Here is a 27,563-nt window from a genome sequence, read left to right on the forward strand (position 1 = left end):
AAGGGAAGAGCCAGGAGTGAGGAGCACCAGAGCTGGGCTAAAGCCAGAACCACTGGAGGCAACGAGTTCATGTTGGTGACTCCCCTGGCACCCCAGGGGCTGCCCAGCACCTCCAAAGGCACTTTAAGGCACTTTGTCAGCTGTCTGGCACAGAGCAACTCCCTGGCAGCATCTGGGTAAAACTGATCCAGGTCTCGGATGAAAAGCACAACACCAGACTGGGAATCCAGGACAACTTTCTTTATTGCTACCAGAAGGCTTTCATCAGTACAATGGCTCCAGATACGATACCTTCCTCAGGGCTGTGGAGAGAGCGTACAGTCGGGACAGGGCGTTCTGAGAACGGGGTGTCACAGGGACGAGACAGGTTTAAAGGTCTGACTCTTGGTTAGAAGTTACATGAACACAAAACTCGAGGATCAGGGTCTTTCGTTTTGGTTTTGTGACTGACAGGGACACACATTCCAAACCTCAGGCATCCACAGCCGCCCCGGCACCTCACCCAGCGGTGCTGGGAAAAGTGTGGGCAAAACCAGGCTCTGCACAATTCAAAGCTTACACTTCATGGAGAGCGTAAAGCATTGGTGAAAATTTACACTGAGTGCAACATTTCTCGGTGCAAACAAGAAAAAAATACCGTTTTGGTTCTAGTGCTAGAAAATGCAGTAACTGCTTTCTGTGTTGGGAGAAGCAAACCGGTGTAACTGGAGAAGCCTCTGTGTGAGGCAGAGCACCAGGGCCAGCTGCCCCTGGGTTCTTCCAGCGCACCTTCACACTCCTGTGGGCATTACTGAAGTGTGGGGCAGCTTGCGAGAACCGGTTTGGGGTTTTGTTTAAAACCTTTTGTTTAAATCCAGTTTTGCAGTATTATCACATTTAAACACCCAAGTATTAACAAAAGAAAAGAGGTTTTTTTGTTAGAAGGGCAAAAGAAAAAGCTGTGGGGCAGGACAGAACGTCAAGCACAAGACTGGCTGAGAATTAAAAAGAGCAAGCAGAAGGGGAGTGAGGAGCAGGTCGGAATGGGATCAGAGAGGTGTTAGTTGGCTGGGAAACCTGGAACAGCTCTGCAGGGTTGATGTGAGCTCTCAGATGTGGAGAATGGGTTACAACACACAGGAGCAGAAAAACAGTGGAACTGACAACACTAGAAAGGAACAGGTTTTTGCTACTTTTTTTTTTTGGTTGGTTTTTGGGTCTTTTTTTAGATTTTTATACTTTTTTGTGTTTTTAAGTGCTTAAATAGTGGAACTATAATTAGCCGCACAAGAAATAAAATTCAAAAAGGGTTGGGATTTTTTTTTCCTGGGGTTTTTTTGTTTGTTTTTGGGTTTTTTTTTGGCTCCCTTCAGTTCAGCCTGACAAGGTATGGCCCTTTCTCCCCCCACTGAGGACACGGGCTGCCGGGTCCGGCGGGGCTCCTGGAGCGGGTGGTGGCACTCGCAGCTACATGACAGACACCGGCTGCAGGGGCGGGCAAGGGGACACGCTGCCCTCCTGCCGCGAGACGTCGGCGCCGCAAACAGAGCCCATGTTCTCCAGGGCCACGACCTCCGGGGCGAGGTCCTCGTTGTAGAGACGCTTGATCCCGTCGTAGAAGTCGTCCACTTCCATCTCTTCCACCTTGCGCTTGGCGGAGGCCTGTTTGCAGCCGCCGGCGGGGGCGGGACGGCGCTGGTAGAGCGCGGCTGTACCTGTGACTGGCGCTTCTGGCCGGCCGTTGTCCTTGGAGAGACCCGGCCCTGGGACAGAGGAGGGCTGGCGGTGGAACGCTCCTCTGTTACAGGTCACCAGGGTCTGCTGGAGGGGACTGTAGACATATACAGAGTTGGGCAGCAGAGAAGGCTGCACAGTGGAAAGGTGATGTGCCACGAGCTCCCGGCAGTGGATCAGCTGCGAGCTGTCCATCTGGAGGGGGAAGACAAGCAAAGGTACCGGCCTTGTGGGATCGCCACCATGGTGAGGAGAGAGCATGGGCTCCAACAGCACCACCCAGCCATGCAGGAGGAGGACATGATACAGCACCCCTACCATGATGACCTTCTGGGATACAGGCCCCTGCTCCTTCTTACACCTCATGGGAATAGTGGTGAGGAAAAAGCTTAAAAGATACTAAAGGGTTTCACTGCCAGAGCCTTTCCAATACTTGTCAGTATGCTGGGAATGAATGCCTGAACCACTGACTAGGAATTTTGCGCTGGTGTGTTATTTTCTCCCTGGTGCAGCAGGACTCTGTGTACATGAGGGCACACGGCTCCCACCTCTGTCACCCACTGGATGTGGTCAGGATGGAGCACTGTTCCTCCAGGCAGAAGCCCAGCCATCCCCACACAAGCGTACCAGCAGGCAGCCATTGGCAGCCAGGGATCCCAAAGCCCTGGCTGGCGGGAGCACTGAGCAGGATGTGTCCGCAGTCCCTCCCCGCCCCTCACCTGTGCTTTCTGGAGCAGCTCGATGATGAGAGCCAGCCAGTCGGGGAGCAGCTTCTCCAGCTCCAGGCTGACGATGGCCAGTGCCAGCATGGAGCCCTTGAACTGCAGCAGCTGGAAACAGGCCATGCAGTGCAGCAGCTGCTTGGTGAGCGCTGCCACGTGCTGTGACGGGCTCAGCGTGGGCAGCAGAGCCAGGAGCTGCGGCCTGCTGGACACTGCCATGGCGTGGAACTGTGGGGAGACAAGGACAGGAGGCAGCTGGAGGCACCGACCTTAGGAACGCCTTGTGAGATGGCTCGGACACACTGGCATCCTCCAGCTTAACCTTGGAGGGATTCCCACACCAGGGGGAAAAACCCAGCACATTGAACCCACCAAAGCTTGATGCAGCCTTTCCAGTGGGACCTGCCTGGCTTCTTTGGCAAGGCTTTTTCATTCAGAAAGTGCTTGTACAGAGGAATTACAAACATCCCAAGGTCTTTGTTCCCCTACAGGTAGGATTTTTGTTGAGGTGCTTCTCAACACATTATTTGGGCTGACAGACACCTGAAAGACCATCAGTAGCCCCTTACTTACAATATGAAGGAAATCCAGTGGCGTTGCCATGTGAAGATCCCAGTTCAGTTTATCCAGGATGATCTTCTCCATTCTGCGGATTTCAGCTGGAGAACAACCACAGAAGCTATCCCGAGCCAACACCTTCAGTACTGGAATCCTCTGCAACAGCCAACACAAAAAAAGAACGGATTGTAATAGAAATCCTACCAAATGCTTCATTCCTGTCCTGGCAAGTGTCAGCCACTGTGTGCAAGCAAAGGCAGGACTGGAAGGACAGATACTCCGACAATGGCAAGGTAGGAAGAACAGTTACCTCATCTTCCTCAATGGTCTTTGCAGCGAGGAAGAAGCAGCTGATTGCAATACAGTTGAGGTACTTTGGACGGGCCTGCAGGACAGAAGAGCAGAGAAGTCTCTGTGTCAGCATGATGCAGAAATGATGCCCTGATCCTTCTGGTTGGACATCCCAAGCCCCAGGGTCTCCATGTGGATCAGCAGGCTGACCTCTAACTGTGCCCTGGCAGTGGCAGGCTGTGCCAAGCACAAATCCATGCTCCGTGACATCAGCTGAGCAGAGATCTGATCTGGCAGCCCCGTGATTGGAACGGGCAGCACTGGAGTGGAAGGAGCTTGGGCTCAGGCACTGCAGCAGAAATGGGAAGGACTGTCTTGCCTAGGGAAGTGTAACTTGGAAAAACACCACTCAGTTGTTTTGCACTACAGTTCCCAAACCTGTGGCCTGGGGATTAGTGGAGGAGAGCCAGCCCCTTCCATGGGAGATGGTTTAGGCAAGGTAAATGAAATTTGGATGGGAGAGGGTTCTGTCTGTGAGCTCTGTCCGTGTGACTGTCTTTACAAAGGGCTTCACTCCCACCATCAGTGTAACAACCACTGGACATGGTCCCCTCCTCCACAGTGGCCAGGGGCAGGGAAAGGCAGAGTCTGTTCCTAAACCTTGGCACAGCTGGAGATGCTGAAAGCAAAGGTAAGTGAAAATCCTGCAGCAAACCTGAAAATCCACTCACAGTCTGTACTTGTGTACTCAGGTGTCCAAGAGAATGAAATCCCTTAGGGCAGGACCAGAACTGGGCCCTGCTGAGGGCTAACGAGTGCTGTGCAGTGACACACACCAAGACTGCTGGCTGTGGGTCACAGCCAGTCCCAGCAATCCCAGACTGTGTTCCTGGGGATGGGAAAGCACCTGATAAACAGGAGTTGAGCTGCATCAGAGGAATGAGAGCTTTATGGGAGAGGAGAGCTGGGGGAAGGAGCACAGAGCCCTGATGCTCATGCAGGCTAAACCCCTTTCCCAATCCCTGCTCGCTGCCTCAAGCACACAGAGGGCTCCTGACTTGTATTCCCATGCTTTCTGTACACACTCCTTGGCTGCTCCAACTTACTGAAAGAAAAACTGTCCTTGAGGGCATTGGCTGCTGAGGGACTTAAATCTTTCCCATCTCAGCATTTCAGTAAATCAGTTACTTTGGGATCTCCTTAAAAATAAGACCTTCCATGGCTTGTATGAAAACATGAGCAATATTTATTAATGTTTAAAGGGTGGGTTAATGAATGATGTCAGTTGTGTTCTACCAAACTCAGTCACGTTGGAGTGCAAGGGCACAGGCTGGGAATGCATGTTCCTGCTTCCCTTTCCTAAGGGATACAGCCTACCCAACGTGCTCGTGGTGAGATGAGACACGTGCAGGTAAGAGAGGGATTTGCCAAGCACAGAATGGTAGCTGAGCAAACACGGTAAGAAATGAACTTCCCAAAGCCTGACCTCACAGCTCCAGGCCAGGGATTCCAGGCTGGAGCAGTTTGTTCAGTCACTGGGCAGGTACAAAGCCACAGCCCAAGCACAGCCCAGGTAACTCAAAGGGCCAGAGGAACAGCAGGTCTCACTTGCAAGGAGCCCAAGTGCTGTTTTTTACCCCCTTTTTAAGCAGTTTCTGTGGTAGAACAGCCTTAAAAACAAGGGGGTTCCTCTATTCTCCTGTTGGGGAATAGGCAGTGGGTTCAGCCCCACAGGAGGGGACATGTGTCACACAGAAGCCTGCACCTGTGTGTGCTTCCCTGTCTCCTTCACACCCACTGGACATCAGCCAAAAGCTGCAAGTCCATCAGCCTGGCTGTAGAGCAGGCAGGCAGGGAACTGCTCCCAGAACAACAGTGGCCTCTGGCTCTATATTCTTTCCCCTCCTCTTTTTTTTCTCATTTCCCTGCACCAACCTACTTGCCAGGCCCAAATCTCAAACTTTTTCTCCCCGCTGGTTCCCTGCTAGTAGGTGCTCCTGGCAATCTGAGTGGAACACATGAGGTGAATGTAGTTAAAACACCTGCGAAATCGAGGTGAGCAGAGACCTTCCCAACACTTGTGTCCGAGGGCGCTGCACCTTGGGCTGTAACTGTTTTAACAGTTCGTGGGCACTGCCTTTACCTTCTGAGTCTGTTCAGGGTGAGACTGGGCTCTTGGTATCTCAGAGCCCACCCCAGATGAGGCTCTGGAGCAGCAGGTGCCAGCCTATCCACGGGGAGCAAGGAAGGGGTGTGAGCACCAGGGGGGAAGGAAGAGTTTCTGTCGGACTGCACACACCAACAGCTGAGTGGGGGGTAGGAATCTATTCCAGTTTAAGGATCCACAAATATTTACCTTTACTGCAGCTAAAAACCTGTCCAGGAGGCTGATGGCCAGGGCTAGCGTTTCTGGGTAAAGGTGGAACTGGTACTTGAGCTTGGCCAGCCACTGGATGACCTCATCCCTCTGCCTTGGAGAAATGGCTACATCCTGGGGGAGAGAAAAACAAACTGTTCCTATACACGGGCTGAGCAAGTCCCAAAACACCAAAGGTTTTACCTCTGCAGGAGTCTCTGCATGGGAACAAAGCCTCCTTTGGCAAGGGGAGCCTCGAGCCAGCCTCAATCACCACTTTGTTCCCACATTACTTACCTCATCCCAAAAACCTGCCCTGGAAGAGCAAGCTTTCCTTACAGCAACCCCAAACCTCACTCCAGTGTCACTGTACAGTGGGGATAAGAAGAAGGATGTCTTGTAGTTTCTCATAGCTCCAGCTTAGCTCCCAGAGGTTTATTATTTTTTTAACCTCCTCAGAACCATGTGGATGCACAGGAATGCCCTGCTGGAACAAAACCAGCCCAGAGGGGAGGGACCCAGTTGGAGTTTTAAGAGGAAAGGTTTATTTTTTCTTCAAATTATGGAGATTTTTTAGCTCAGTGTATGTTAAAATAAAGAAAATTGCCAAGAGTGTACAAAAGGCTTTTAGTGGCTCAGTTAACTGGGAACTGGGGTGGAGCAGGTACAGTTTCACCTGCGCTTTGGGTTTGGTGTTCGGTTTAAGGTTTTGGCCCCTGTCCTCCCCATTGATCTGTTTGGACAACAGCTAAATTTCAACCACATGTACAGCTCAGCCATTGACATCAAATCCTTCTGTGTGACCGAGTTCAGAAATATTTACAGCTTTTCCAGAGCCTTTCACATCATCCAAGGAACTGTCTGGTCTCACTCCAGTGGGGATTATTGGGGATGATTAGCAAGGATGTATCCAGAAGCACAAACAGCTGGATTGTTACTGCCCTCCCAGCAACACCAGGAGAGTGAAGCAGCAGAAATTTAAAATAAAACCACCCCACCAAGATGCAAACCCAATACTTCAGGCTCTGTCTACCACCCAAACACCTACTATGTACCTTCCACGGACAGTAACTTGCTTTCTACCAGGGCTTGCTAACCCTCCTGCCTTGGAGTCCAGCCCAGGTGAAGGCAGAGCTGTAATCACAGAGGGGCCTCCCTGGGAACACGTGTCACCCCTTGCCATGTTACTGGCAGTGTGACATCTTTACTCTGCACTGAGCTCCCATCCTTGGTGGCACAGAAGGGGTGGGGAAGGTGGCAGGGCTCCAGCCACAGGGCTGGATTCTGGGCTGTGGGACAGCAGGGGCACAGCTGGTGACTGCTGCTCACACGTGTCCCCCTGTTCCCTTGGGAAAAGTACACCAGTCCCAGTGCTGCTGTACCAGGGGTGCCCTGAGGAGAACAAGGGCCTGCCTGCCATTCTGTCCCAAGCCCTGATGGTGCCCTGGTGTCACCAGAACTGTCTGGTGATCGAGATGGGCCTCTGCTCTCAGCTGCCACTCAACGCTTCAATAAAAAGTACCTGCCATTTCCTCAATTCCAAGAAATATGGTTGTTTCTAAAACTGTTGATGCAGTTTCAGGGTGAAACGTGAGCCCCCCCAGGGGCAGGACACTCGCTGCCAGCAGTGCCCTGCACTCCTCCCAGGAATGCCAGTTCAAGGGGTGTGCTGGGAGCACAATGAACACACCACACAGCAGGAGAGTTTATTAAATGCTCCGCTAAAGCTGTTCCGGACACAGAACAGGGACTGAGGGTGTACCTGTGGAGAAAAATGGGCTGAGGAGGGGGTGAAAATGGCACCTGTGGCGCTTCTGACTGGGGAGGGAGGGCCCTGCCTCAGCAGCATGGGGCCATTTCAACACCACCACAGCCCTGCCCCTTCCATCCCTGGAAAATCCCATTCCTGCTAGATCCGGCAGAAATGGGCATCGGCTTCCTGGCAGTGTCTGCCCTGGCTCGGCGCTGTTTTCCCTGTGCCTGCCAAAGCAAAAGGTTAGGCCTTCTCCTAAAAACAGCACAGGTGGGAAGGGTAAGAATGCCTCTCATCCTCAGCCCTCCTGAGATCTGCCCTGAGGCCAAAAGGCCCCAGTTCAGCCCCAGAATGATCTTTACCAGCAAGGCAGTAACACAAACTACACACTCGGTGCCTGTAAGGCCTGTCCTGGCCGTGGGAAGGGAAATGGTGCTTGACCCAAACCCTAAGCATGTGTAGGATGTAAAATTAAACCAAACGACCCTAAAGCCCCTGTGATGGGAAGGAACAACTGCAAACACCCTCAGCTCGGTGTATGTGCAGCACAAGGAAGGCTCCAAAATTAAACTGGCTCCTTAAGAACTACCTGAAGAAGCAAAGGAAAGGAGGTGAGTCTCCAGCTCTTTTCAACATCATCCTACAGAAAGGGTCTACTCCAGTCCCTAACTGCAAATGAGGGAGCAGGAGGCAGGGGGGAATTCCCTCGCCCACACAGACAGAGCAGGGAAGGTTGAGCGAGCCCAGTGTAGGAGACAGACAGCAGTGGGACCTGGTCCCCCCTGCACCCACAAGCCCTGCTGCTGCTCCTGCTTCCACATGAAGTATCGGGCTCTACTCCCCTCCCTTGGAAGTGTCCCTGTGCCACCCTCAGAATAAAAGTAAGAAAATACAGCACAGTAACATTAATTAAGCAGCAAGGTCACTGTTCCTTAGTTAATTGAAACTAAAAGCAGCAATGAGACACTCGGTGCCTGAAAGTGAGGAAGTCCCTCTGGGCTGGAAAGCCCAGAGTTCTTGCCTGGTGCAGAGGTACTTTCTGTGTATGTCCCTTCTGCACCAGATAGGAGGGTCAGGGGACACGACGTGGGTGCAGATCACCTCTAGGAATGCCCCGAGACTTCTGGAATATGCAGGCTAAAATAAACATTATCTGTGAACTCAAACATGACTCAGTTTTATTGCTGCCCCGTCTAGGAAAAACACCTCACCTGATACTGTTTTCCTTCATGTCTGCTGTCCCAGACAGGTGTTTTGCCCTTTCCCCTGTTTGTTCCTGTGTGGCCTCCTGGGGAGTGAGCAGGTGACCTTTATTAGGACTGGAAATAAACTGAGATATTCTGACTCCTCAAGAGGTCCAGAGAAGAAGTGGGAAGACAGGAAGAATGAGCCAGAGAACAGGAAAGAAAGCAGGCATGACACAAGTGACACTGTTTCTATTAAAAAAGCCCCAAAACTCTTGGCTCACACATCCCTGTGCTCGGTAACATGCAAAAATCAGCCTCTGACCAGGCTTTACAGCTTGATTTCTAGCCTTAATCCCATGAAAACTTTGGAATGTCACCTGCATCTTGTATAACTCAAGTGGTGGGGGAAACCAGAAGGGAAAAAAGAAGAAAAAGACCAAATCCATTCAGAAGCATGAGGAGTTCCAGACTCAGCCCATCTGTTTTTTCAGGCTGAAAAGCCCTTGTGAGATCTGGCTTTGCTATGTTGCACATACCCGGAGCACTGGCCTGCATTTAAAGTAGGGGATGGGAGTTTTCAGACAAGAAGTACTAAGGAAACACAAAATCACATATATTAAACTACCAGGAACAAAGTCCCCAAGAGACTCTGCACCCTGTCCTAAAAATGGAAAGTCTTCCTGTTTCTGTAACTATGGGTTTGTTTCTTCCTTTCAAAGGTCTCAACTGACACATATTTAGAAACTGCATTTGTTCCGGTTTTAAACATTAGAACCGAAAATGTCTCCTCAAGAGTCAAAACTGAAAGTTTCCTCCTGCAAAATACCCCCGGTGTGTCCCCAGTCAGGCTGTTCAGATCTCTGCAGACGCACTCACGTCTGTCCCTGGCAAACCAGGTGAGCTCATTAAACCTTTGTGCAGTCAGCCCACCCTCGCAGCAGGGAATGGAAAGTTCCACACGCTCCGGGGGGCCAGAGCTGATCCACAGAAGACTGCACATTTCCCGACTGTCACGGCAAATAAACAAGCGTCGTACAAGTGAGGTTTTAGGCTGCTGCAGCTGCTTTCAGAAGGCAGTGGCTGTCAGGGGATCTGACCACCTTCCAGATCTTACAGAAAATGGGGTAATTCACACTGAGCACCATGGCCAAAATGAACGCCGGCGGCACACGGGGCAGTTGGAAAAGCTGGGTGTCGTGAACCGCAGGAACAGAGAGAAACCTGTGATTCCACCCAGTGTTCTCAGCTGCCCCGTGGCCTCACAAGTCTGGATTCCCCCCAGCAGCAGCTGTGTCTATGCTTCCTCTCCATCTGACCTTCCTACAGCTCATACACACGGAGCTCTCGCTCCAATTTAGTGATTCCTCACTGCCAGAAAACATTCAGTAGCACAGCACTTATGTTCATGTCTGAACTGACACGGGGGAAAACAGGAAGAAAAAGGTGACACTAAGACAACAGAGTTTTGGGGGTGGCAATTCCAGGAGCAGAAACCCTTGGGGACAAGCACAGAACAGGGATTGCTGCGAGGTCTGCCTAAGGCAGGTAGGTGGTGGTTTCTGAGCCACCTTCACCAAGGCAGAAACGCAAGTGCCTTGTCCCTGTGAAATCTTCCCCCATGACTCTGGTGTGGTTACACTCTCTTATCCTCTAATCTTATCTCCCTACATTATAATCACCCCAGGAATACTGCCAGCAGGGAGTGACAGCCTGGTTTACCATAAGCCAGAGGCTTAAACTGTATGTGCCCCAAGACAGCCACAGCTACATATGCTTCACACCTCTGACAACCACGTCACTCATTTGGAAACCACAGTGTGGATTAAACAAAACTAATACTGAGGCCCTTAAAAATGTATATGCTCCTACCCAACAGCAGCAGTTTCTTGTTTGCCAGACAGAAAAAACAAACAGCACAGGGATTAGCTCTGACAACAGCTGACCTACCTGTATGAACGTTTCATGTGGTGTAACAACAGCGAGACGGGATCCGAGTCCTTAGTGTGGTTATTTCAGCCCAACCCAGCACCGAAGGAGCAGAAACCCTGTGAGAACCATCCTCACATTTCACAGTTTGTTTGGAACAGAACTCTGTGGAGCGCAGAGGTGCTTCTGGGTGCACATGTGAGACACGCACCTCCCTCCAAAGGAGCACAGGCCCAGCTCAGGCTGGGTGAGGCCGTGAGCAGCCTGCTCCAACCTCCCTGCTGCACAAGGCGAGCAGGGGCTTGGACTACGGAGCCCTTGCCGTCCCTTCCACTCCGAATTTTCCTCCAGTCCTATGAGAACATTCCTAACTGGAACAGGCCAGCGCCTGGCCCTGGTTCCCTTGACACGAGCTTACACCCTGCTCCATAAATAGCCCTACTGGAGTCAGTGGGGTTCTTCCTGGAGCAGTGCCTTTCCCAAGTCAGATCAACACTGTTATTAATGAACTAGTCCAAGAAATGGAGCTGCTTTTAAGAACTGTTGCGAAGTTGGTGCCCAGTAGAAATGGGCACTAATAAACCACACACTTTGTAAAATTAATTTAATTAAGACAATTAAGATAATGTCTGTATGTGCTTTCAGAGATGTACCACTGTGTGCTGCGCAGGGTGTTCTGCACCCCCGGGGGCAGGTGTGCTCCTCAAATAAAGGGGGAATCCCTCCCTGGAGAGGCCAATTCCCCAGGTGAAGGTAACCCCTCCTGAAAACACCTCCAGTTGTTCCCATACCAACACACCCAGGACAGCCTCCTGCCTTTGCTGAGATCAACGATGTGAAGAAGAGATATTACCTGATTGGGCTGAATTTTCGGCACATGTGCTTTCCACATTTGAGCTTCCCTAGAGATTGCCGTCTCCAGAAGGAGAGACAACCTCTGGCTCTCCAGGGGTCCTGAAAACTTCATGGTAACCCTTGGATCCACCTGCCACCCAGCTGGATACAGCTACCTGCAAAACCAAAGACAGCCTGATGAAACACTGAGCCAAAGGCAGCACAAAGGGGACTACAGCTGCAGGAAACAGAACAGGCTCATCTGGGCCACGCAGGGATCGCTGCTTGGCAAACCTGCCCACAGAAACCCAACCCAGGTGGCTCAGGTTTGGACAAAGCTGGGCCAAAATCACCCACAGGTCTCCAATTCCTCTGTGGGCTGCAGATTCCTGTCACACTGAGGTTTTCTGCAAGAGCTCTCCCACCTCAGCACTGAGAGGTGGGAGAGGCTGCTGGCAAACCCATGAGAGAGGGAGGAGCTGCACAGCAAATACAGAGGGGATTTCAGCAAGCTCTGTACAAATGAAGATTCAAGGTGCTTTCCCAGAGCTAAGGGAAACCTTAAAGACTGATAAGGAACAAATATTGTTCTTCATTCACATATCCTGCACCAGGTATGAAACCACATCCAGTACCACTTAAAGCCCGTCAGGTTTTAAGTGGCAAATAAACGTCAAGGCCCTCAGTCCTGAAAAACAACTCCTTTTATTTTGGATTTTTATAAAACAAATGCTTCTCCATGAACAAGGGAGGGGCTGTACTGGGTAGGCATACCCCTACACAAGGTTTCCACATATCAATGGAACGACTCAAGGTTTTCCAGCTAGAGGGAACACCTTGAATCCAGGATTCCTGAGCAGGGCTCCAGAAGGTCTGCAGCGTGTCTCACAATCACTTCCCACCAACCCCCAAAGGGCCAGTGTGGGCTGAAAAATCCCTATTAGAAGTTCCTCCCATGCCCAGGGGGATACTCTGCCTGGGGAAGCGAAACTCCAGAACCTCCAACCTCACGTTATTTATGTGCATTTAGTCATTTCTGCATTTCTTTTTTAAACCTGGGGCTGATCCCGAGGACACTCACTGCAAATGGGGCCAAGGGGAAACAGGGATGCACATCCACAGCCTCCCTCAGCTCCTTCCCTCCGGGGCTTCACGAGCATCTCATTATCCTCCCATCAGACACCACAGGTTTTCCCGTGAGCTGGGCAGGTTCCCAAAGGCCAGATCCCCCACCGTCTCCAAAGCCACCAGCACTTCCAAAGGAGGGGTAAAGCCCTGGGAAATGAGCATGGCACTGATGGAAAAGAGCAGTTCAAATTACAAGGAACAGGTGAAATATGTTGTTCCCTTCGGCAGATAAGGGCAGAACTGGGGGACCCCTTCCCACCTTTCAAGTCCAGAGCCCCAAAAAGGGGTTTCTCCAGGCCTGTGCAGGGCAGAAGATGGGTGATTTACCTATTTATTTATTATTTAACCGAGCCTGCAGGTTGCCAGCTGCTACATCCCCGGTAACGCTACCTGGGTCACATCCACCAGTCAGCTACAGCCTCTCAGGACACACCTGGAGAAGAGCCGAGAGCTGCACCAGGTGAAATATGTGCCTGGAGAAACAGGAGCAGGTCAGGACCAGAGCCACAGCTCAGCCAAGCCAGCACAGAGGCCAAAGCCGGGCCCAGTGCTGAGCACTGAGAGCGAGGAGACCAGGAGCTCCTGGCTGCACGCTCGTTAGGAAAAAAGCAGGAGCTATATTTAGCCCAACCATGTCTCCTAATATAAAATATTGATAGTCTTTTCTTGGTTTTGCAGGAAGAGAGTAATTAGCCACCATTGGAGAAAACACAGGAAAAATTTCAGGCCAAAGTGAGCATCCTCAGGCACTGCTTTTTTCTGCGGTGACTGGCAAACATTCCCACTGTATTTACAACACAAACGGGTTTCAGAGGCCTCTGAGCCCAGAAAAGCACTTTCAGTCATCCTGATCCCTCTGGAGGTTGTCCCTGTGCTGCCTGGGCCAGTCAGTGGTCCGAGCAGAGAGCTTGGGGTGTTCCTGGAGCACCCTGACATAGCAGTGAGCAGCGCTGCCAGCTCCTCTTGAGCTGCCGAGGGGAAAAGAGAGGGGAAAATAACCTTTCCTTTCTGAACTAGGGACGTAATTCAATTGAGGGCTGAGGCCTCATAACCTTTGTAAGGGGAAAAAGAAGAGGACTGACGTGCTTGAAAGTTTCCCTTGGAGCAAGAGCGGTGCACAGACTTTTCCAGCACAGAGAGCAGGGCCAGGCAACCTGCCAAGCACCCCCAGGCTGAATCCAGTTTGCATCTCCATTTACACAGCTCTCCATCAGATACATGCATGCCATTTGGAAAAAATGCCAGCACATGTATGCAGGCTTCCCAAAACACAAGGGAGGCACGGCAGAGCGGGATCCCAGAGGACGAGAAATGGGAGGGCCGGCACAGCTTCCCAAAATCCAGCACAGGGAAGTCGTGTGAAGATCACAGAGGGACAGGAGCCTCTTTTCTCTGCTCAGGGTAGGATGATAAAACCTGAGCAGTGCAGAAAGGCAACACCAGCAGCACAGACCCCTGTCAGTGCGGCAGCACCTCTCAGAGAACAGCAGGAGGGTGCTCCAGCAAAAAGCTTCCCTCGTTTTTCTGAGACCCAGGGCTGGAGGAGCTGCCCAAGCTGGGACAGCCACCATGAACTAACTCACCCCAGCTTTCTGCTTCTGTTTCTCTGATTTAAAATTAAACTTTAGCTCCACGGTGGTGGCTTTTTTTTTTCCCTGTGGTCACTTTGGGAGTTTTTAAACCACTGCTCACACAGTGCCTATGGTTTCTTAATCTTCACTGGAAGGTCGAGTGGCTCCGCTGAAACCCCTTAAAGAGCAGTTTGGAAGTTAATAAAGGAGAAGTGAGCCAAGGCAAGGCACCGGCTTTGACGTCTCCTGAGAAGTCACAAGCTGCAGGTCAGATCTTGCACTGAAATTTGAGAGTCAGAACTTTGGTGTGAGGTTTTAACTTGTGAGAGCCATTAAAAATCACCTGCTTATCCATTAAAAATAGCCCGACTTGGTCCACAGAATGTGACCCACCTCCTAAAGATCTCTCTTTGGTCCACGTTTATAGCTAACTTTACTAAAAGAAACACTTTTCAGTTTCCCCAGGAGAAATTTTAGGCTGCAAAGTGCTGCAGGCTATGGTTTCCAAAAGCAGTTTCTGGGGGAATTGGAGCAGACCGCTCTCTGGACAGAAACACTTCATGGTTTTGGGGATGCATTTGTGTAGGATGCAAAATAGGAGGGTTTTTTTATTTTTAGGCTTTGTAATCACTTGCACTGACAATAAAAAGTGCCTCCTGCAGACAAAGGATGCCGTCACTGGCAGAACAAGCTCCTAACACAGTTCCTGATCTTCCTGCCTTCAGCTGCAATTCAGCTGTGCCAACACATCCAGGGCAGTAAGGGAAACCTCTTTGGTTTTGATTGTGGGTTGTTTTTTGTTTGCTTGGGGAGGTTGTTTGTTTGCTTTTTTAACAGGGCTCAATTTGGAAACATTAACAACATCTGTCCAGGTGGGTATTCTGAACAGGAGGGGTAATTCCAGTAGAGCTCAACCACTGATTTCTGCAGACCTTTGTCGGGACCAGCAGCCAAATCTGCTTCAGCTGTAGCAAGCAACAATAAAATCTTACAGATGACCTGCAAACAGATTTTTCTGGGCGGCGGGGGGAAGGCAAAGCAGAAGGAGGAGAGGAGGAGACTGAATTCCTCGGAGCTCCAGCCAGCCATCTGTGATTTCAAAGGATCCAAACCTACTGCTAGAAGAAATCCTCTAACTGCAAGTTGTGATTAGAAATTTCAAAGCTGTGGGCGGGGGGCTGGGATGGATGTTAATTTTAGTACCCGGGGCTTTCTCTCAGCTTAACTCCTTCCTCGCCCTGCAGTGAAGCAGCCTGGGATGTGTCAGTGTCAGACCTAAAGGAGCCCGCAGGGGATGCTGCACCTTCAGCCAGCAGCACGGCTGAGTTGTGCCTAAGCCTAAATTCGGGAAGAGGTGATTTCATGGAGGCTGGGAGCTGGAGAGGGCCCTTGCCACTTGTCTGTGTGACTCACCCCGAGCTCACTCCCACAGCCTGCTACAAAGGCAAGCCTGTGAGATATTTTGGCAGCGTCGCTCACGTACATCATATGCTCGCCACTTCTTTTCCTCCAACCAGATTTTTCCTGGGAGTGCAAATAAAGCTGACCTCATTTTAGTGCTGGTTTTCCAAACGGATGAATTTTTCCAAACATCTTAAAGGAACCTGCCAGCTAAAACCACGGGTCGGCAACAGCAAAAAGAGAAGGCAGAGCAATGTTTTGATGGGAGGGAAGGGAGGAGTTTTAAGTCTATTTTGAAAGAGAAATCCCAGGGTCCATTTAGCAGCAAGGAAGGAGGAGCAGGAGCCCTCTGGAAAGGGCTCCACCACAAACTGGACTAGTTTTAACAAATCTTTGCTTCACTTTGTTCCACCAGCCTCGTGACTGACACCAGGGGTTTGCTGTTTAAGGGAAGCTAAAATGGCATTTTCCAAAGTAGGGCCTTTTAAAAAACAAGGTAGAAGCCAAACTCCTGACTGAACTTTCAGACAATGTCACCATTCTTCCCTCCTGGCAGGATGGGCACGATTCCAGACCCATGCCCGAACTACTCCCCGTTCTAACGGCTCTGTTTGGAAATGCCAGGGGAGGGGGAGGAGGTCCGCATTTGCTTTTCGCCTAACAACCGCCAAGATGAGTCCATTCAAGCAGCCTTTGCCCAGAAAGGCCTTTGGTCAGTAATGGCTTAAATGTTCCGTGCCACAGCTCCTGAGTGATGCAAACAAGCTGTTTGAATCACAGCTCCCTCCCTTCTGGGGCAGCGTGTGGAAACACATCGAGCACGCTGTGGATAAAAGGTAAAGGCGGAATGCAGCCCTGGGAGAGCAGCTCCAGCTGCACAACGGATGTGTTTGATGCAAAGAGGGGATGAAACTCAATACATTTTAATGAGTTCTGCTGCGAGATTTTGGTTTATTTGAACCTAAAAATCAAAGGAAAATGTAAACTCCTCACAATGCTTATTAAAATCAGCCAAAAGACTGATTTTGGTAGGAATGGGCCCTGCTATTGTTCGGCAGCAGATCCCAAGGCTTGGGAACAGCCCTGCTGCCAGGTCAGGAATGTGAGCCTTTACTGTGTGCACTGGGGTGTCACATCAAGGGCGGGGACAATTAGTGGTCACATGCTGAACAGGTGGTGCCACCTCCTTGTCCAGAACTGAAGCACCAGACAGGAATAAAGCAAAGAAACATGAACGTTTGCTGAAATGATCCCCATTTTTATGGGTTTTTTTCAACCTAAATAAATCCAAGAAAGCCATGGCTGGCCCTGTACCAAGCTGTCTGTACACCATGAGCACAGCTCCCAGTGATGAGCAACCAAGGTTTACATAGCAGCCTCTGGGTTCTGCTTTGGGACCCTCTGGCTCTTTTGGGGACAACATCCAGGATTAGAAGGGAACACCTGGGAACCCTCTGAGAAACTTGAGGGTGCTGCTGTTGAAGAGCCACCAGGCCATGGGCCTGAGGGAGCCATAGCAGCTCCTAAGGAGTATCACCAGCTGCCCCCTAATGAGGGAGGGTGAGGCACCCTGGCAGCAGCACCTGGGCAAGGGCTATATAAGGGGCAACTCGAGGCACCACTACTTTTTGCAGGTTGTGCCGAAGGAAGGAGGGACAAAGGCAGGCCTGTTCCAGTATAACCAGTCTCAGGTTTGGTGTGGCACACCGTGGGGCAGTTTGGCCTCTCCCTTGCAGAGGATGTTTTGTCTTGCAGGAGCCCTGGCGCAGAGTGAAGAGTTTTTAGGAGGAAGCAAGCAGGCTGCACAACAGCAGAGGAGCTTTATGGGAGATGGATGGGACCTTGTCTGGGACTCAGCAGCCGGGACAGCCTCAGCCCCCCTTTGCAATACAGAAGCAGGCAGTGTCCACTTCCATCCTCAAGGAGCATGTAAGTGTCTGGAGAAGGGAAAGGGTGGAAGCAGGTGATTTCTGGCACTAAAAGGAAAGTTCGTGCCCCACCTAAAGGCTTTTAACAACAAAACAGGCTCACCACTCTTGTTAAAGGGGAGCCACCTGTGCATTTGGGCAAAAAGTATGGGCTACCTGCCCCTAAACCAGACCAGACCTCTAGGAAGATGGGGTGTGATTGCAGCAGTGATTCAAATGACTATGGAGATCCAGGGGAGGCAGAAAAAAGCTTCTTAGGCCCTAGTGATGTTCTCCTCAGTGCTGGCCACCAGTTGGCTGCAGAACCAGTCTCGGTGAAAGGGTTTGAGGTTCTACAACCACAGAATCCTGCTTGTGGTGCAGCACCTGCTTGGGAGCGACAGGATCCACCTTGCCAAGCCAGGCAAGGTATCCCTGCCATTGGAATGCCTGACCCAAATTTTACAGAGGGCTTCAAAGCAGGTATGGCAGTGCAGGTACTATGGGAGTGAACAAAGGACTTGGGGTGACATGTACACTGAGAGCAGCTCGCCTGTTCTTCAGGCAGCAACTGCTGAAAGCAGAGCAGAAAGGCTTTAAAAGGAAAAAAAAAAGGGGCAAACCAAACCTGGCATTATGTAATGTCTCACTGCCAGTCTCCTAAAAGCAACACAGGCAGAGCATGATTCACTTCTCCCACCACCAATATAACTAGGTAGAAATCAACAGTAACTTGAAGGAAGTCACTCCAAGGAAAAGCAAGCTCACAAAGTATGAGAGTGAGCAGTAATTTCATAAAATAGGGCCAGAGGCTTTCAAGCTCATAAAAGCCAACTCTCTACAGGCGAGGGCCAACAGGCATTCGGAACTGAAAGCATCATGCACCACCTTTTGAGTAATATAATCCCCTGAAACCAAATAAATACAATGCCTCTGTGGGCAAAAACACAGAGACAGGACTCAGCAGCAGCTCTTTTTGTCTTTCGGCAGTAGTCGGTCATTAACATCAATGAACAGCAATAAAACCAAACAAGTTTATACCCAGTTCAACACCCACTTCCAAAAAATGTCTGACTACAATGGCTTGATTCCTCTTGACAACAACAAAAGGGAATTTTGTCTGAAAGCCTAAGTGCTCACCAAGGCCAATATTTTGCTTTGCAGATTCTGATTGGCTTCGGGGTAAATTATCAGTGATTACAGCTAATATCAGGATACAGTGTGAGGCAGTAAAAAGAGATAATTATGAGGAAATGAGGAATTATCTGCTGTTGAAACAATAGATCAATTATGAGGTACAGCACAGTAGCTGCAGAGCAGCATTCTTGGGCTCTGAGGGTACTGTCTTCTCTTTCTCATCAACCAAAGAGAACCCACAGTTATAAAGCTTAATTATCCTCCAGGAGCTCAAGCTTGCTGACTAATTAGTCTCTTGTTGAGACAATACAGAAAAGGATATAATTCCAATTGTCCACAAAAATAGGATGGCACGGGCACAGTCCTGGCTCTTGCCTATGTATTTATCTCTCCTGCCTTCTGAGTATGAAGGTAACAGCTTTGATATCCGTGGTTCTGGACAGCCTAAAAACAGTCCCCAGCCTAAAATAAATGAAGGCAGGGAAGGGAACTGTGGGAGGCGGGGGTCCGGATAAAGAGGAAGGGAGCGGTGTGTGGTGTGCCTGCGGCAGTGTGACACGGCAGGAGTGTTCCCGCTGCTCAGCCACAGAGGAGCTGGGTGAATCCCGCCCTGCTCCTGTCACTGCACACACACACACACACTTGCAGGGCTCTCACAAATGCAGACTAAGCTGGCTCTGATGCTCAGGGTATTACTACAGCAGTTGCAGGCTCTGTAGTTGCATGGCCACAGTTAGGAGTGCTTAAACTGAAGATCTGCAGTGCAAATTGTTAAAAAAGTAAGGGCTGAAGCTTTTAGGAGCCAAGTTCTTGTCTGACAGACCGCTGTAGTCAAGGGCTACCCCAGCCAAGAAACAGGACCTTGAGGTATACAGCAAAATACCACCAAAAATGCACAAAAGCCTCTGGCAGATGGGTTCATCCAGCACCTCCCATCACCCCGGTAAGGAAAATGTTTGATGTCCGGGCTGATGAGCAGCACAGACTATCTGCAGTAACATGTCATTCCTGAGTGAGCTTTTACATGAGTTTATGGCATAGCAAGTGCAAACAGCCATTATGGTTAATAAATCAGTCTCGGTAATATTTGCAGTTAGCAAACACACAGGAAGGGAAAATGTCAGACCACATCTGCTCCATACTGAGACAGGAGACACCTGACATTTCCTTCCACCTCAATGACTTCACTGTGCTTGTTTGGCCTTTGAAAACAGCTATTATTGTGCTGAAATCTCAAAGAAACTATTCTCAGTGAACCAGAATCCCCCTTGAAATCCACCTCCTTGATGGCAAGCCTGGATTTCCTGCTGCTCCATTGGAGTGCCCTGATGGTTCTTCGGTCAGTACCTCCCCTGCACCCAGAGGCAAGGGAGCAAAGTAAAAAAGGTACAAATTGGCAGCTTCCTGGGCAGGTCAGCTCTAGACACCCATTCTACATCCTGCAGGGGAGGAATTCAGATCCCACACTTCACACCATCTGGAGATACAGGTCTTCTTCACTCACAGTTTGCTCCCTGCTCGGGCAGTGGAGTCCTAAGGGTTATATAATTTGGCAGTCAAAATATGATGTCTAATTTTCTCGAGGTCCTGCCCAGCCTTTTTAAAATCTGTTTGAAACAAACTGCAGGCTTATCTGTCCCTTCCATCACCAGGTTCAGATGGCTCATTTCCATCAGCGTGACAGATGTGCTTGAACCTCATCTCATAAAAACCCAAAGATTAGACCTGTGAATGTAAGTGCTCCCAAAAATCCAGTTCAGCAGGAGGTCAAAAGTAATTAACGCTTTAACCACTGAATGGTGGCAGGTGTGCAAGGGGAAGCATCTTCCACCAGGCCCTGAGGGAGGGCACCTTCCACCACACGGACACTGCTCCAGGCCTCACTTCAGTCCCTGCATGAGCTCTGCTGAGAAGCAGGCCAGCACAGAAGAGTTGGAATGGAAAAGGTAAGGGACTGTAATTACAGGGGACATGCTCCAAGCTTGAAAAGGCTCTCAACACTGTCCACCAAAAAGCTTCTCCCGGGGCAGCAACACGAGCCAAGGCAGTGGCATCGAACAGCCTCCTGCCTGGACTGACCTCTACTAAAACTGATAAATGTACGTCCGTGGGCTGCAGCCCCAGGGCATTCTAGCCTGGCATCCACCAAGGAGAACCTTTTGTGGTCCCACCACAGCAAGGCTCTTACCAGTTCACATCAGTATTTTTAAGTAGGGTCCCAGAGCAAACAAAGCACAGGATTTGGAAGTACAGATTGGACACAGCAAAAGGAGCATCTAAGGTCAGTTCTGCCACATCAAACTGTACGCGAGCTCTGCATGGGGGTGAAGGATAATTAAAAGTATATGTATATGTACGCCATGTGAAAGTTCAGTTCCTGCTGGGGAGAAGCCAGAACACCAGCTTCCCACACCCCACACCAAGGTCTGTGTAGGCACAGAGGAGAGCCAGCCAAGCTACTTGAAAAACAAAACTGATTCATTTGCAGGGATCCAAAATCAAACCCTCGAGACAAGGAAAAGATGCCGTGATTTGCTTTTTGGAAGACAAACTCCTCCCCAGCCTCACCTTAGCTAACCTGGGCTCCAGATGTACCTGCAGTGGGGCAGAGCTGGGGGGCACAATCAAAGCTGTCACCTCTGCATGGAAGAGGGGAGACACTCCCCTTTCCAGAGTGTGTCGGGACCACATGCATCTTGGTCAGTTTTAGTATTTTGGTTAATAGAGAAATCTCACCCTTCTGTCTTGAAAAGGGGCTGTGCCATGCACAGGCTGTTGCAGCGCACTATGGAAAGAATGTTTGGGAGCAGACAAAGGCTGATGCTGAAAAGCATTTTTAAATTCAGGCTTGAAACAGTCTGCTTTCAACACCCTTATTTTTAAGAGCAGGAAAATGAGGGATTGTTCCTTTTTCCCTCCTTCACAGGGTCAAAAGGGGAGGATATGGGAACAGGTTTTCCTGCGTTCAGTTTTCAGGAGGATTTTTTTTTTTTTGCCAGTCTGCTTTCTTTTTACCACAAGCATGAAACAACCCACGGCAATCTCGTCCCTTTGAGGTGACCCCTGAAATGAATTTATGGAACACCCCTTTGAAGATGGATTTGCAGAAGGCAACGTTGCTCTTCCTTCAAGGAAACTTAATCTCTGCAAACGAAGTACGTGAAGAGAACAGAACAAAACCGGGGGGCCTACAGGGAAGCCGGAGAGAGACTTCATCAGGTACTGTAGTGACAGGACAAGGAATAATAGGTACAGACTGAAAGAGGGGAAATTCAGGTTAGTTATCGGGAAGAAATTTTTCCCCGTCAGGGTGGGGAGACACCGGAACAGGTTGTCCAAGGCAGGCTGCGGCTGCTCCATCCCTGGCACTGTTCAAAACCAGGTTGGACGGGGCTTGGAGCAATCTGGTCTAGTGGAGATGTCCTGCCCGTGGCAGGGGGGTTTGGAACCAGATCTTTAAGGTCTATTCCAACCACGTAACATTCTGTGATTCTAAATCTTCACTATGACCAGAAAGTCACAGCTTTGGGGCACAGATCGGGGACCAGCACCGGCACCGCACCCGCACGGACACACAAAGCACCGCTCGCAGGATGCTTTGCGCGTTGGTAATCGCAAGTTAAAACGTTTATACCGTCAGCGCTGCACAGCGATGCCGTGCGCGCAGCCCTCGCCACCCCCGCTCCCCGTCCCCGCCCGCTCTCACCTCCCCTGCGCGGCGCGGGTGCCCGGCGGGGCCCGGCCATCAGCACCCCATGACGGGGCGGCGGCGCCGGGGCTCCTCGCGGCGCTTCAGCACCGTGCGGGGCCCATGCCCGGGGCGGCGGCGGCGGCCGGCGGGCTCCTCATGTCGCCATGACGGGCGAGGGAAGGCTGAGGGGAGGTTGGGGGTGGAGGGGGGGGGAAAGGTAGGCGGGCCGCCGCGCCCGGGAGGGAGGGAGGGGTTAAAATAAAATAAAATAAAATAAAAATGAAAAGGGAGGGGGGGGGAGCGAGAGGCAGCCCGCAGCCAGGCCGCTTCCGGGGGGAATCGGGGAGGGGGGGTAGGAGGGAAGAAGCGCCGCGAGGCGGCGCGAGCGCCCCTCAGCGCGGAGCCGCCTTCACCGCCTCCCTTCAGCGCCGCCGCCAGGGGACAAAAGCCCGTGTGAGGAGGGGCGGAGGCCGCCGGCGGCTGGGGCGGTTCTCCCTCCGGTTCTCCCCCCGCCGCCCGGTGAGGGTCCCGCCGGCGGGCGGCTGCGAGGGGGAGTCGGGGAGGGGGGCAGGGACTCTTTTCTCTGGCGGAAGAATCGCGCGTCTCGGTCGCTTCGCGAAGGCATCCTCGGCGCGTGCGCGCGCGCGCAGCTTCGCGAGAGCGCGCAGGGGGCCTCGGAGCCGGCCCGGGGACGGTGTTTAAAGTTGCGTTTAAAACACTCGCGAAGCGATGAGAAAAGGTGTCTGTTTGTAGTTAAACCCCTTCTTGTGTGGACCCTCAGCAAAAGCGCCGAGTTCTTGCCTGTCCTGTGCCCATCCCGTGTCTCCCAGCCTGCGTGTGCTGGGACAGACCTCCTTGTTTATTCCGTATAGATCCCTTATTTACCGCCCTCCCTGCAGAATGTAAACAGGAATTTGCCCTGGGCTTTATTTGCTTCCTTAGGCCTTTCCCCAGCACAAAGGGTGTCACTGCACTTTTCCTTCTCGTAGCCAGGCTATGTCTGGCATTCCCACTGACTGCATGAGTGCCAGGGAAGCTGAGATGTTGTCTTACACCTCCATTCTTTAAGAACTGGACAACTAAACTTGTGAATGTCCCAAATTTTTTGTAACCTAATTTTCTTTTTTTTAAATGGGTTTGGGACTGTGTTACAATACAGTATAGCAGAGACCAGGAACAGAATAAATACTTGGCATGCAAATCCTGGCATGGTGAGGAGTGTCAGAATCTTGCCACACCACCAGAGGTTGAAATGAACAGATAAAAGCAAGAAGTTCAGAGCAAAGGCAACTCGTTTTCTTTAAACTCCTTCCAGTATCTGTAATTATTGGCTGTTCTGACAGCACACAAAGGAGGATTTCCTCTAGAGATAGTAAGCACAGTGACATAAATCAAGCACGGGGAGAGCATAGGTTGGTGTGGTTTTTTTTTCAATTTATTTCCTGACAAATTAACTCTGAATCAGTTTGCTAAAAATTCATCTGTCACGGGCTTTTTTTAACCCTTTCCCTAGTAGCTTATAAGACTGAAATGAAAGGCTATTTTTGCTGCAGCAACCCCTCTATGCATGGGGTGAACTGCTCTTGGAATCCAAGCCTGCCATGTGCTGCTCCCTTCCATTTTTATTAATTTTCACCTTGACTTTTCAAACTGAGAAGGTGCAGAGAAGGGCGAGTCCCGCTGGAATTTTATCCCGCTTTCACAATTCCATTCTAATTCTTCTGGGACTCGTTGCTTAAGAGTCGGCGTTTAAGAAGTCTGTAAAGCTGTGGCAGTTTTCCAAGATCCCACTGGTAGTTTGTGGCAGTCACCACAACCAAGGGATTTAGAGAGACACTGCTGGGAAAGAGAGAGAGGCAGCCGGCAAGAATTCCATGTGTTTGTCCAGGGAAAGAGGCAATATTAAACCCAGGGAAAAGAACTGACCTTGGTGATTGCAATGAGGCACACCTGGAGCACGGCCACTGTCCAACGGCAGGCAGGTGTTTTGCGTTGGACTTGATGCCCTGGACAAAAGCTGGATGTCTTGGAGTGGTGGAAAGACTCCCAAGGGCCATGTCAGCCAAGGAAGAACACTTTGGTTGCAGGGGTTCACAGCCAAACACTGAAATGTGGAAAAGGGATCTCGCCCCGATAAGGAGGACCTGGGGGTGCTGGTGGATGAGAGGCTGGACAGGAGGTGTCCATGTGCATTGGGATTGTTCAGCCTGGAAAAGAGAAGGCTTTAGGGTGACCTAATTATGGCTTTCCAGTGCTGGAGCAGAGCCTGTAAGAAAGATGGAAAGAGACTATTTACAAGGGCCCGGAGTGACAGACCAAGGGGGAATGGCTTCAAAGTGAAAGATATTAGGTTTAGATTGGATATTGGGAAGAAATCTTTCCCTGTGAGGGCAGTGAGGCCCTGGCACAGGTTGCCCAGAGAAGCTGTGGCTGCCCCACCTCTGGAGGTATCCAAGGACAGGCTGAACGGGGCTTGGAGCAACCTGGGCTAGTGGAAGGTGTCCCTGCCCACGGCAGGGAAGTGGAACTGGGTGAGCTTTAAGGTCCCTTCCAACCCAAACCATTCTATGATTCTGTGTATCCTTGCAGCAGACATTTCTGTCTATTTTTAAACATCCTTCAGAGAAAGGTCTTGTGGTTTGGCTCTGTGTGGTGCTGTGGAGACCCAAGTGCTGCTCCCTGCCTGACTTTTGACCAGTCAGTTAAACGCAGGGATGCAAAGGTTAAGGCTCTCATTTTCATACCCACCCAGCTTCGGTGCATTCAAAGTTCAGCAAGGGCTCGCAGAGCTCGAGGAGTTCAAACCTGTGTGCAGACAGCAGCTGCAGAGCAAGGATAGATCCAGCCTCGTGTTGGGCAGGCTGGGAGGCTATATTCAAATAGTTTGTCAAGAATTTGAATATCCCGAGGGGCTGGAAACATGCAAACTTGTAAAAACAACTGCTGTTTGGGTTTAGCTGGTCAGGTTCGCTCTGTGACAGAGTTATCCCTGTGGTTTTCCTTGTGTTTGTGCTTTGGCTCCAGTCATTACATAACTTATCTATATTTATTGCTAGCCTGTGATCCAAGCAGGCTTGGAGCAGCCCAGAGGAGGCAATATTGATGTTGGTTTAGAGAACAGAATCTTTAAAAAAAATAATGGACACAGACTCTCAGGATTTCTTGGTTTTCCAAAAGCTGCAAAGAAAGTTAAACTCCATTTTCTTTGTGAGAGGCACAGTTTGCAAGTGTGGAATGTTGGGAAAAGCAGCAGAAGGTAATAAGGACAATCCTAAAAACATAGTTTATGGTGAAATGACCTGGCAAGGCTCTGCTCAGCTTCCAGGGAAGAAGTGCTCGTCGAAGAAAAATCATTGGTACATAGGAACTTTCCCAGAGGAATGAAATGGGTTTGAGCACTGAACTGCCTGATCTCTGTGAGAACTGAACTATCCAAAATCGTTAGTTAGTTTTGAAAAATCTTACCCTTTTTTGTGCAATGAATGAACCAATGGAATGCTGATTTTCCCAGTAAGTCGTGTGGAAATCAGAATATACGAATTATTGGGCTGCTCTGCCTTATAAGTACATCGGCTGTGCTTGTTCCTACAGGCAATAATTAGCTGCCCTTTGAAAGAAAATAATCCTGTCTTCCTGGAGAATATGTGGCAAAGGACAAAAAGAAACTAGATGCAGGCTCCTTCGTTTCTCTGAGCTCAAATGTAGATTTGCACCGCAGCTGTTAAAGGCTGTTGACCCCAGAAACCATCAGCAGCAGAATTACAGGAGTGTCACCTCGAGTGGAACATCCCCACGGCCTCTGAGGACTTTGTAGCTGTTCCCACCCTGCTCTTCCTACCAGCAGGAATCTAAATTATTTACTAGGAAAACAAACCCTTGTATCTGAGCTGCACAAGATTCCCTTTCCTGTCTGTTCCCAGCACGGAGCTTCTCGAAACACCGAGACACAGTTCTGCTTTCCACCGGAGCTGTGAAATACGTGCTCACATTTAGCAAATGAAGCACCTCTTTCACCTCATTCAGTGATTAATTCAGAGAGGAGAACTGCAGGCACTAAATTAACCTTTTTACCTGATTTAGTTTTACTAAATAAACAGCCCCATAATGTAATTTTCTCAACCAGAACAGCTATTTCCTGCGGTTTGCTTTCCTATTTGGAACGTGTTCCATTCCGAATCTATTTCATTTCACTTTGTAACAGTAACACCTTCAGACTGTGTCCCTTTTCCCTAGGGATCACACCTGTAAATCCAGCATTCTTCCTAGAAAACAGATGAGTAGTCAGAAATGGCTGTCACAGCACGCAGGAGCACCAACAGCAGATAGGAATGTGCCTCCTCCTCAACAGCATTCCCAATTTTACCTTTTAGTATTGGCAGCGTGAATGACCCGGGGGTGTCAATTAATATCCAGGTTTTATTCCATTTTTTCCCTTCCAGAACATCAAAATTCCTTCCTTTTCTCCGTTGCTTTTAATCAGCTGACTGTGGTTGTACTCCACTGCAGACATCATCGTTAATAAGTGGGTAGTTTATGTCCTGGGGAGTTGATATCAGCACTGCAGGAGCTCATAACCTTGCCCAGTGTGTGGTGGTGCTGTGCCACTTGTGGCCGTGCCTTTTCCCAGGGATCTTTGCCGCCCCGTAACAGTGATTTCCACTTTTCCATGTGGATCAGGATCATGTTCACTGAGGGTACATCTGAGAAAGTGTATCTGAATTATCTCTTCTGGCAAGTGTCAAGGGGATGTTAGTGAAACGTGCCTGGATACGGTAGCTTAGGACACAACTATGCTGGAAATGTTCTTGCAGCTGTTCCTTGGAAAACATCTGTGGGACTGGCCGTGGAAATCTGTACATCTCTGTTCACACCAGCACAGAGCAATTTTCCTCTCCTGCAACAAAGTATAAATTATTGGGAAATAAGGACATTATGCACCAATGGACATGAAATGACTAAAGGTAGTCATCTGGAAAGCAAGGGGGGGAAAATGGAATATTCCTTACTGGCACAGGAATAATATAAGCAGACTCCACAAGAATTCCAGTACTCCAGCTTCTAGTATTTGAGTGGGAATAACCACTTCTCTAGACTCAATTACTTACATTTACAGTTGGAAAAAACCTTCCATCTGTGACAGTCTGTGTTTGTATTGTCTGATAAAGGGAAGAATATACAGGTTGACGTTATTTTGTATTTATAATTAGTGATTATCCCTATGCAAAGGGAAAAGGACGTTGTCCCAAAGAAGTCAGTGTTAGCAAATGACATACAAGAATTTAAGTAGCTGTGGTAAAGGAGAGAAAGGAGTATTTTGTTTTGTAAGTATCTTCATATTGTCTTGTGGATGCTTTGTGCAAAGGGACCTCGGGCCCCTTAGAGTTTAAT

The 27,563-nt window shown here is 50.0% G+C and overlaps 1 protein-coding gene and 1 long non-coding RNA gene across 3 annotated transcripts; both read right to left on the minus strand.

Moving 5' to 3' along the window:
- Positions 1–225: 225 nt before the first annotated feature.
- CCNI (cyclin I) lies at positions 226–22,521 on the minus strand. Of its 2 annotated transcripts, XM_018089040.2 has the most exons (8): positions 22,191–22,521; positions 11,360–11,516; positions 5,641–5,775; positions 5,428–5,511; positions 3,304–3,378; positions 3,009–3,149; positions 2,433–2,663; positions 226–1,908 (listed from the first exon to the last, which is right to left on the minus strand). In XM_018089040.2, exons 2-8 carry the CDS (start codon positions 11,471–11,473, stop codon positions 1,447–1,449), a joined length of 1,242 nt encoding a protein of 413 aa, XP_017944529.1. In that variant the 5' UTR covers positions 11,474–11,516; positions 22,191–22,521; the 3' UTR covers positions 226–1,446. The 2 variants fall into 2 exon arrangements, with proteins under 2 accessions (XP_017944529.1, XP_017944531.1); XM_018089042.2 differs by lacking the exon at positions 5,428–5,511 and having other exon boundaries at positions 22,191–22,519.
- Positions 22,522–23,835: 1,314 nt separating this feature from the next.
- Positions 23,836–27,361, minus strand: LOC108644385. The gene is made up of 3 exons (XR_001923233.1): positions 26,418–27,361; positions 24,102–24,382; positions 23,836–24,014 (listed from the first exon to the last, which is right to left on the minus strand). It is a non-coding gene; the product is annotated as an uncharacterized LOC108644385 (long non-coding RNA).
- Positions 27,362–27,563: the final 202 nt, after the last annotated feature.

Source organism: Manacus vitellinus, unplaced genomic scaffold (genome assembly GCF_001715985.3).
Source record: "Manacus vitellinus isolate BGI_N305 unplaced genomic scaffold, ASM171598v3 scaffold_112_pilon, whole genome shotgun sequence".
Lineage (NCBI taxonomy): Eukaryota > Metazoa > Chordata > Aves > Passeriformes > Pipridae > Manacus > Manacus vitellinus.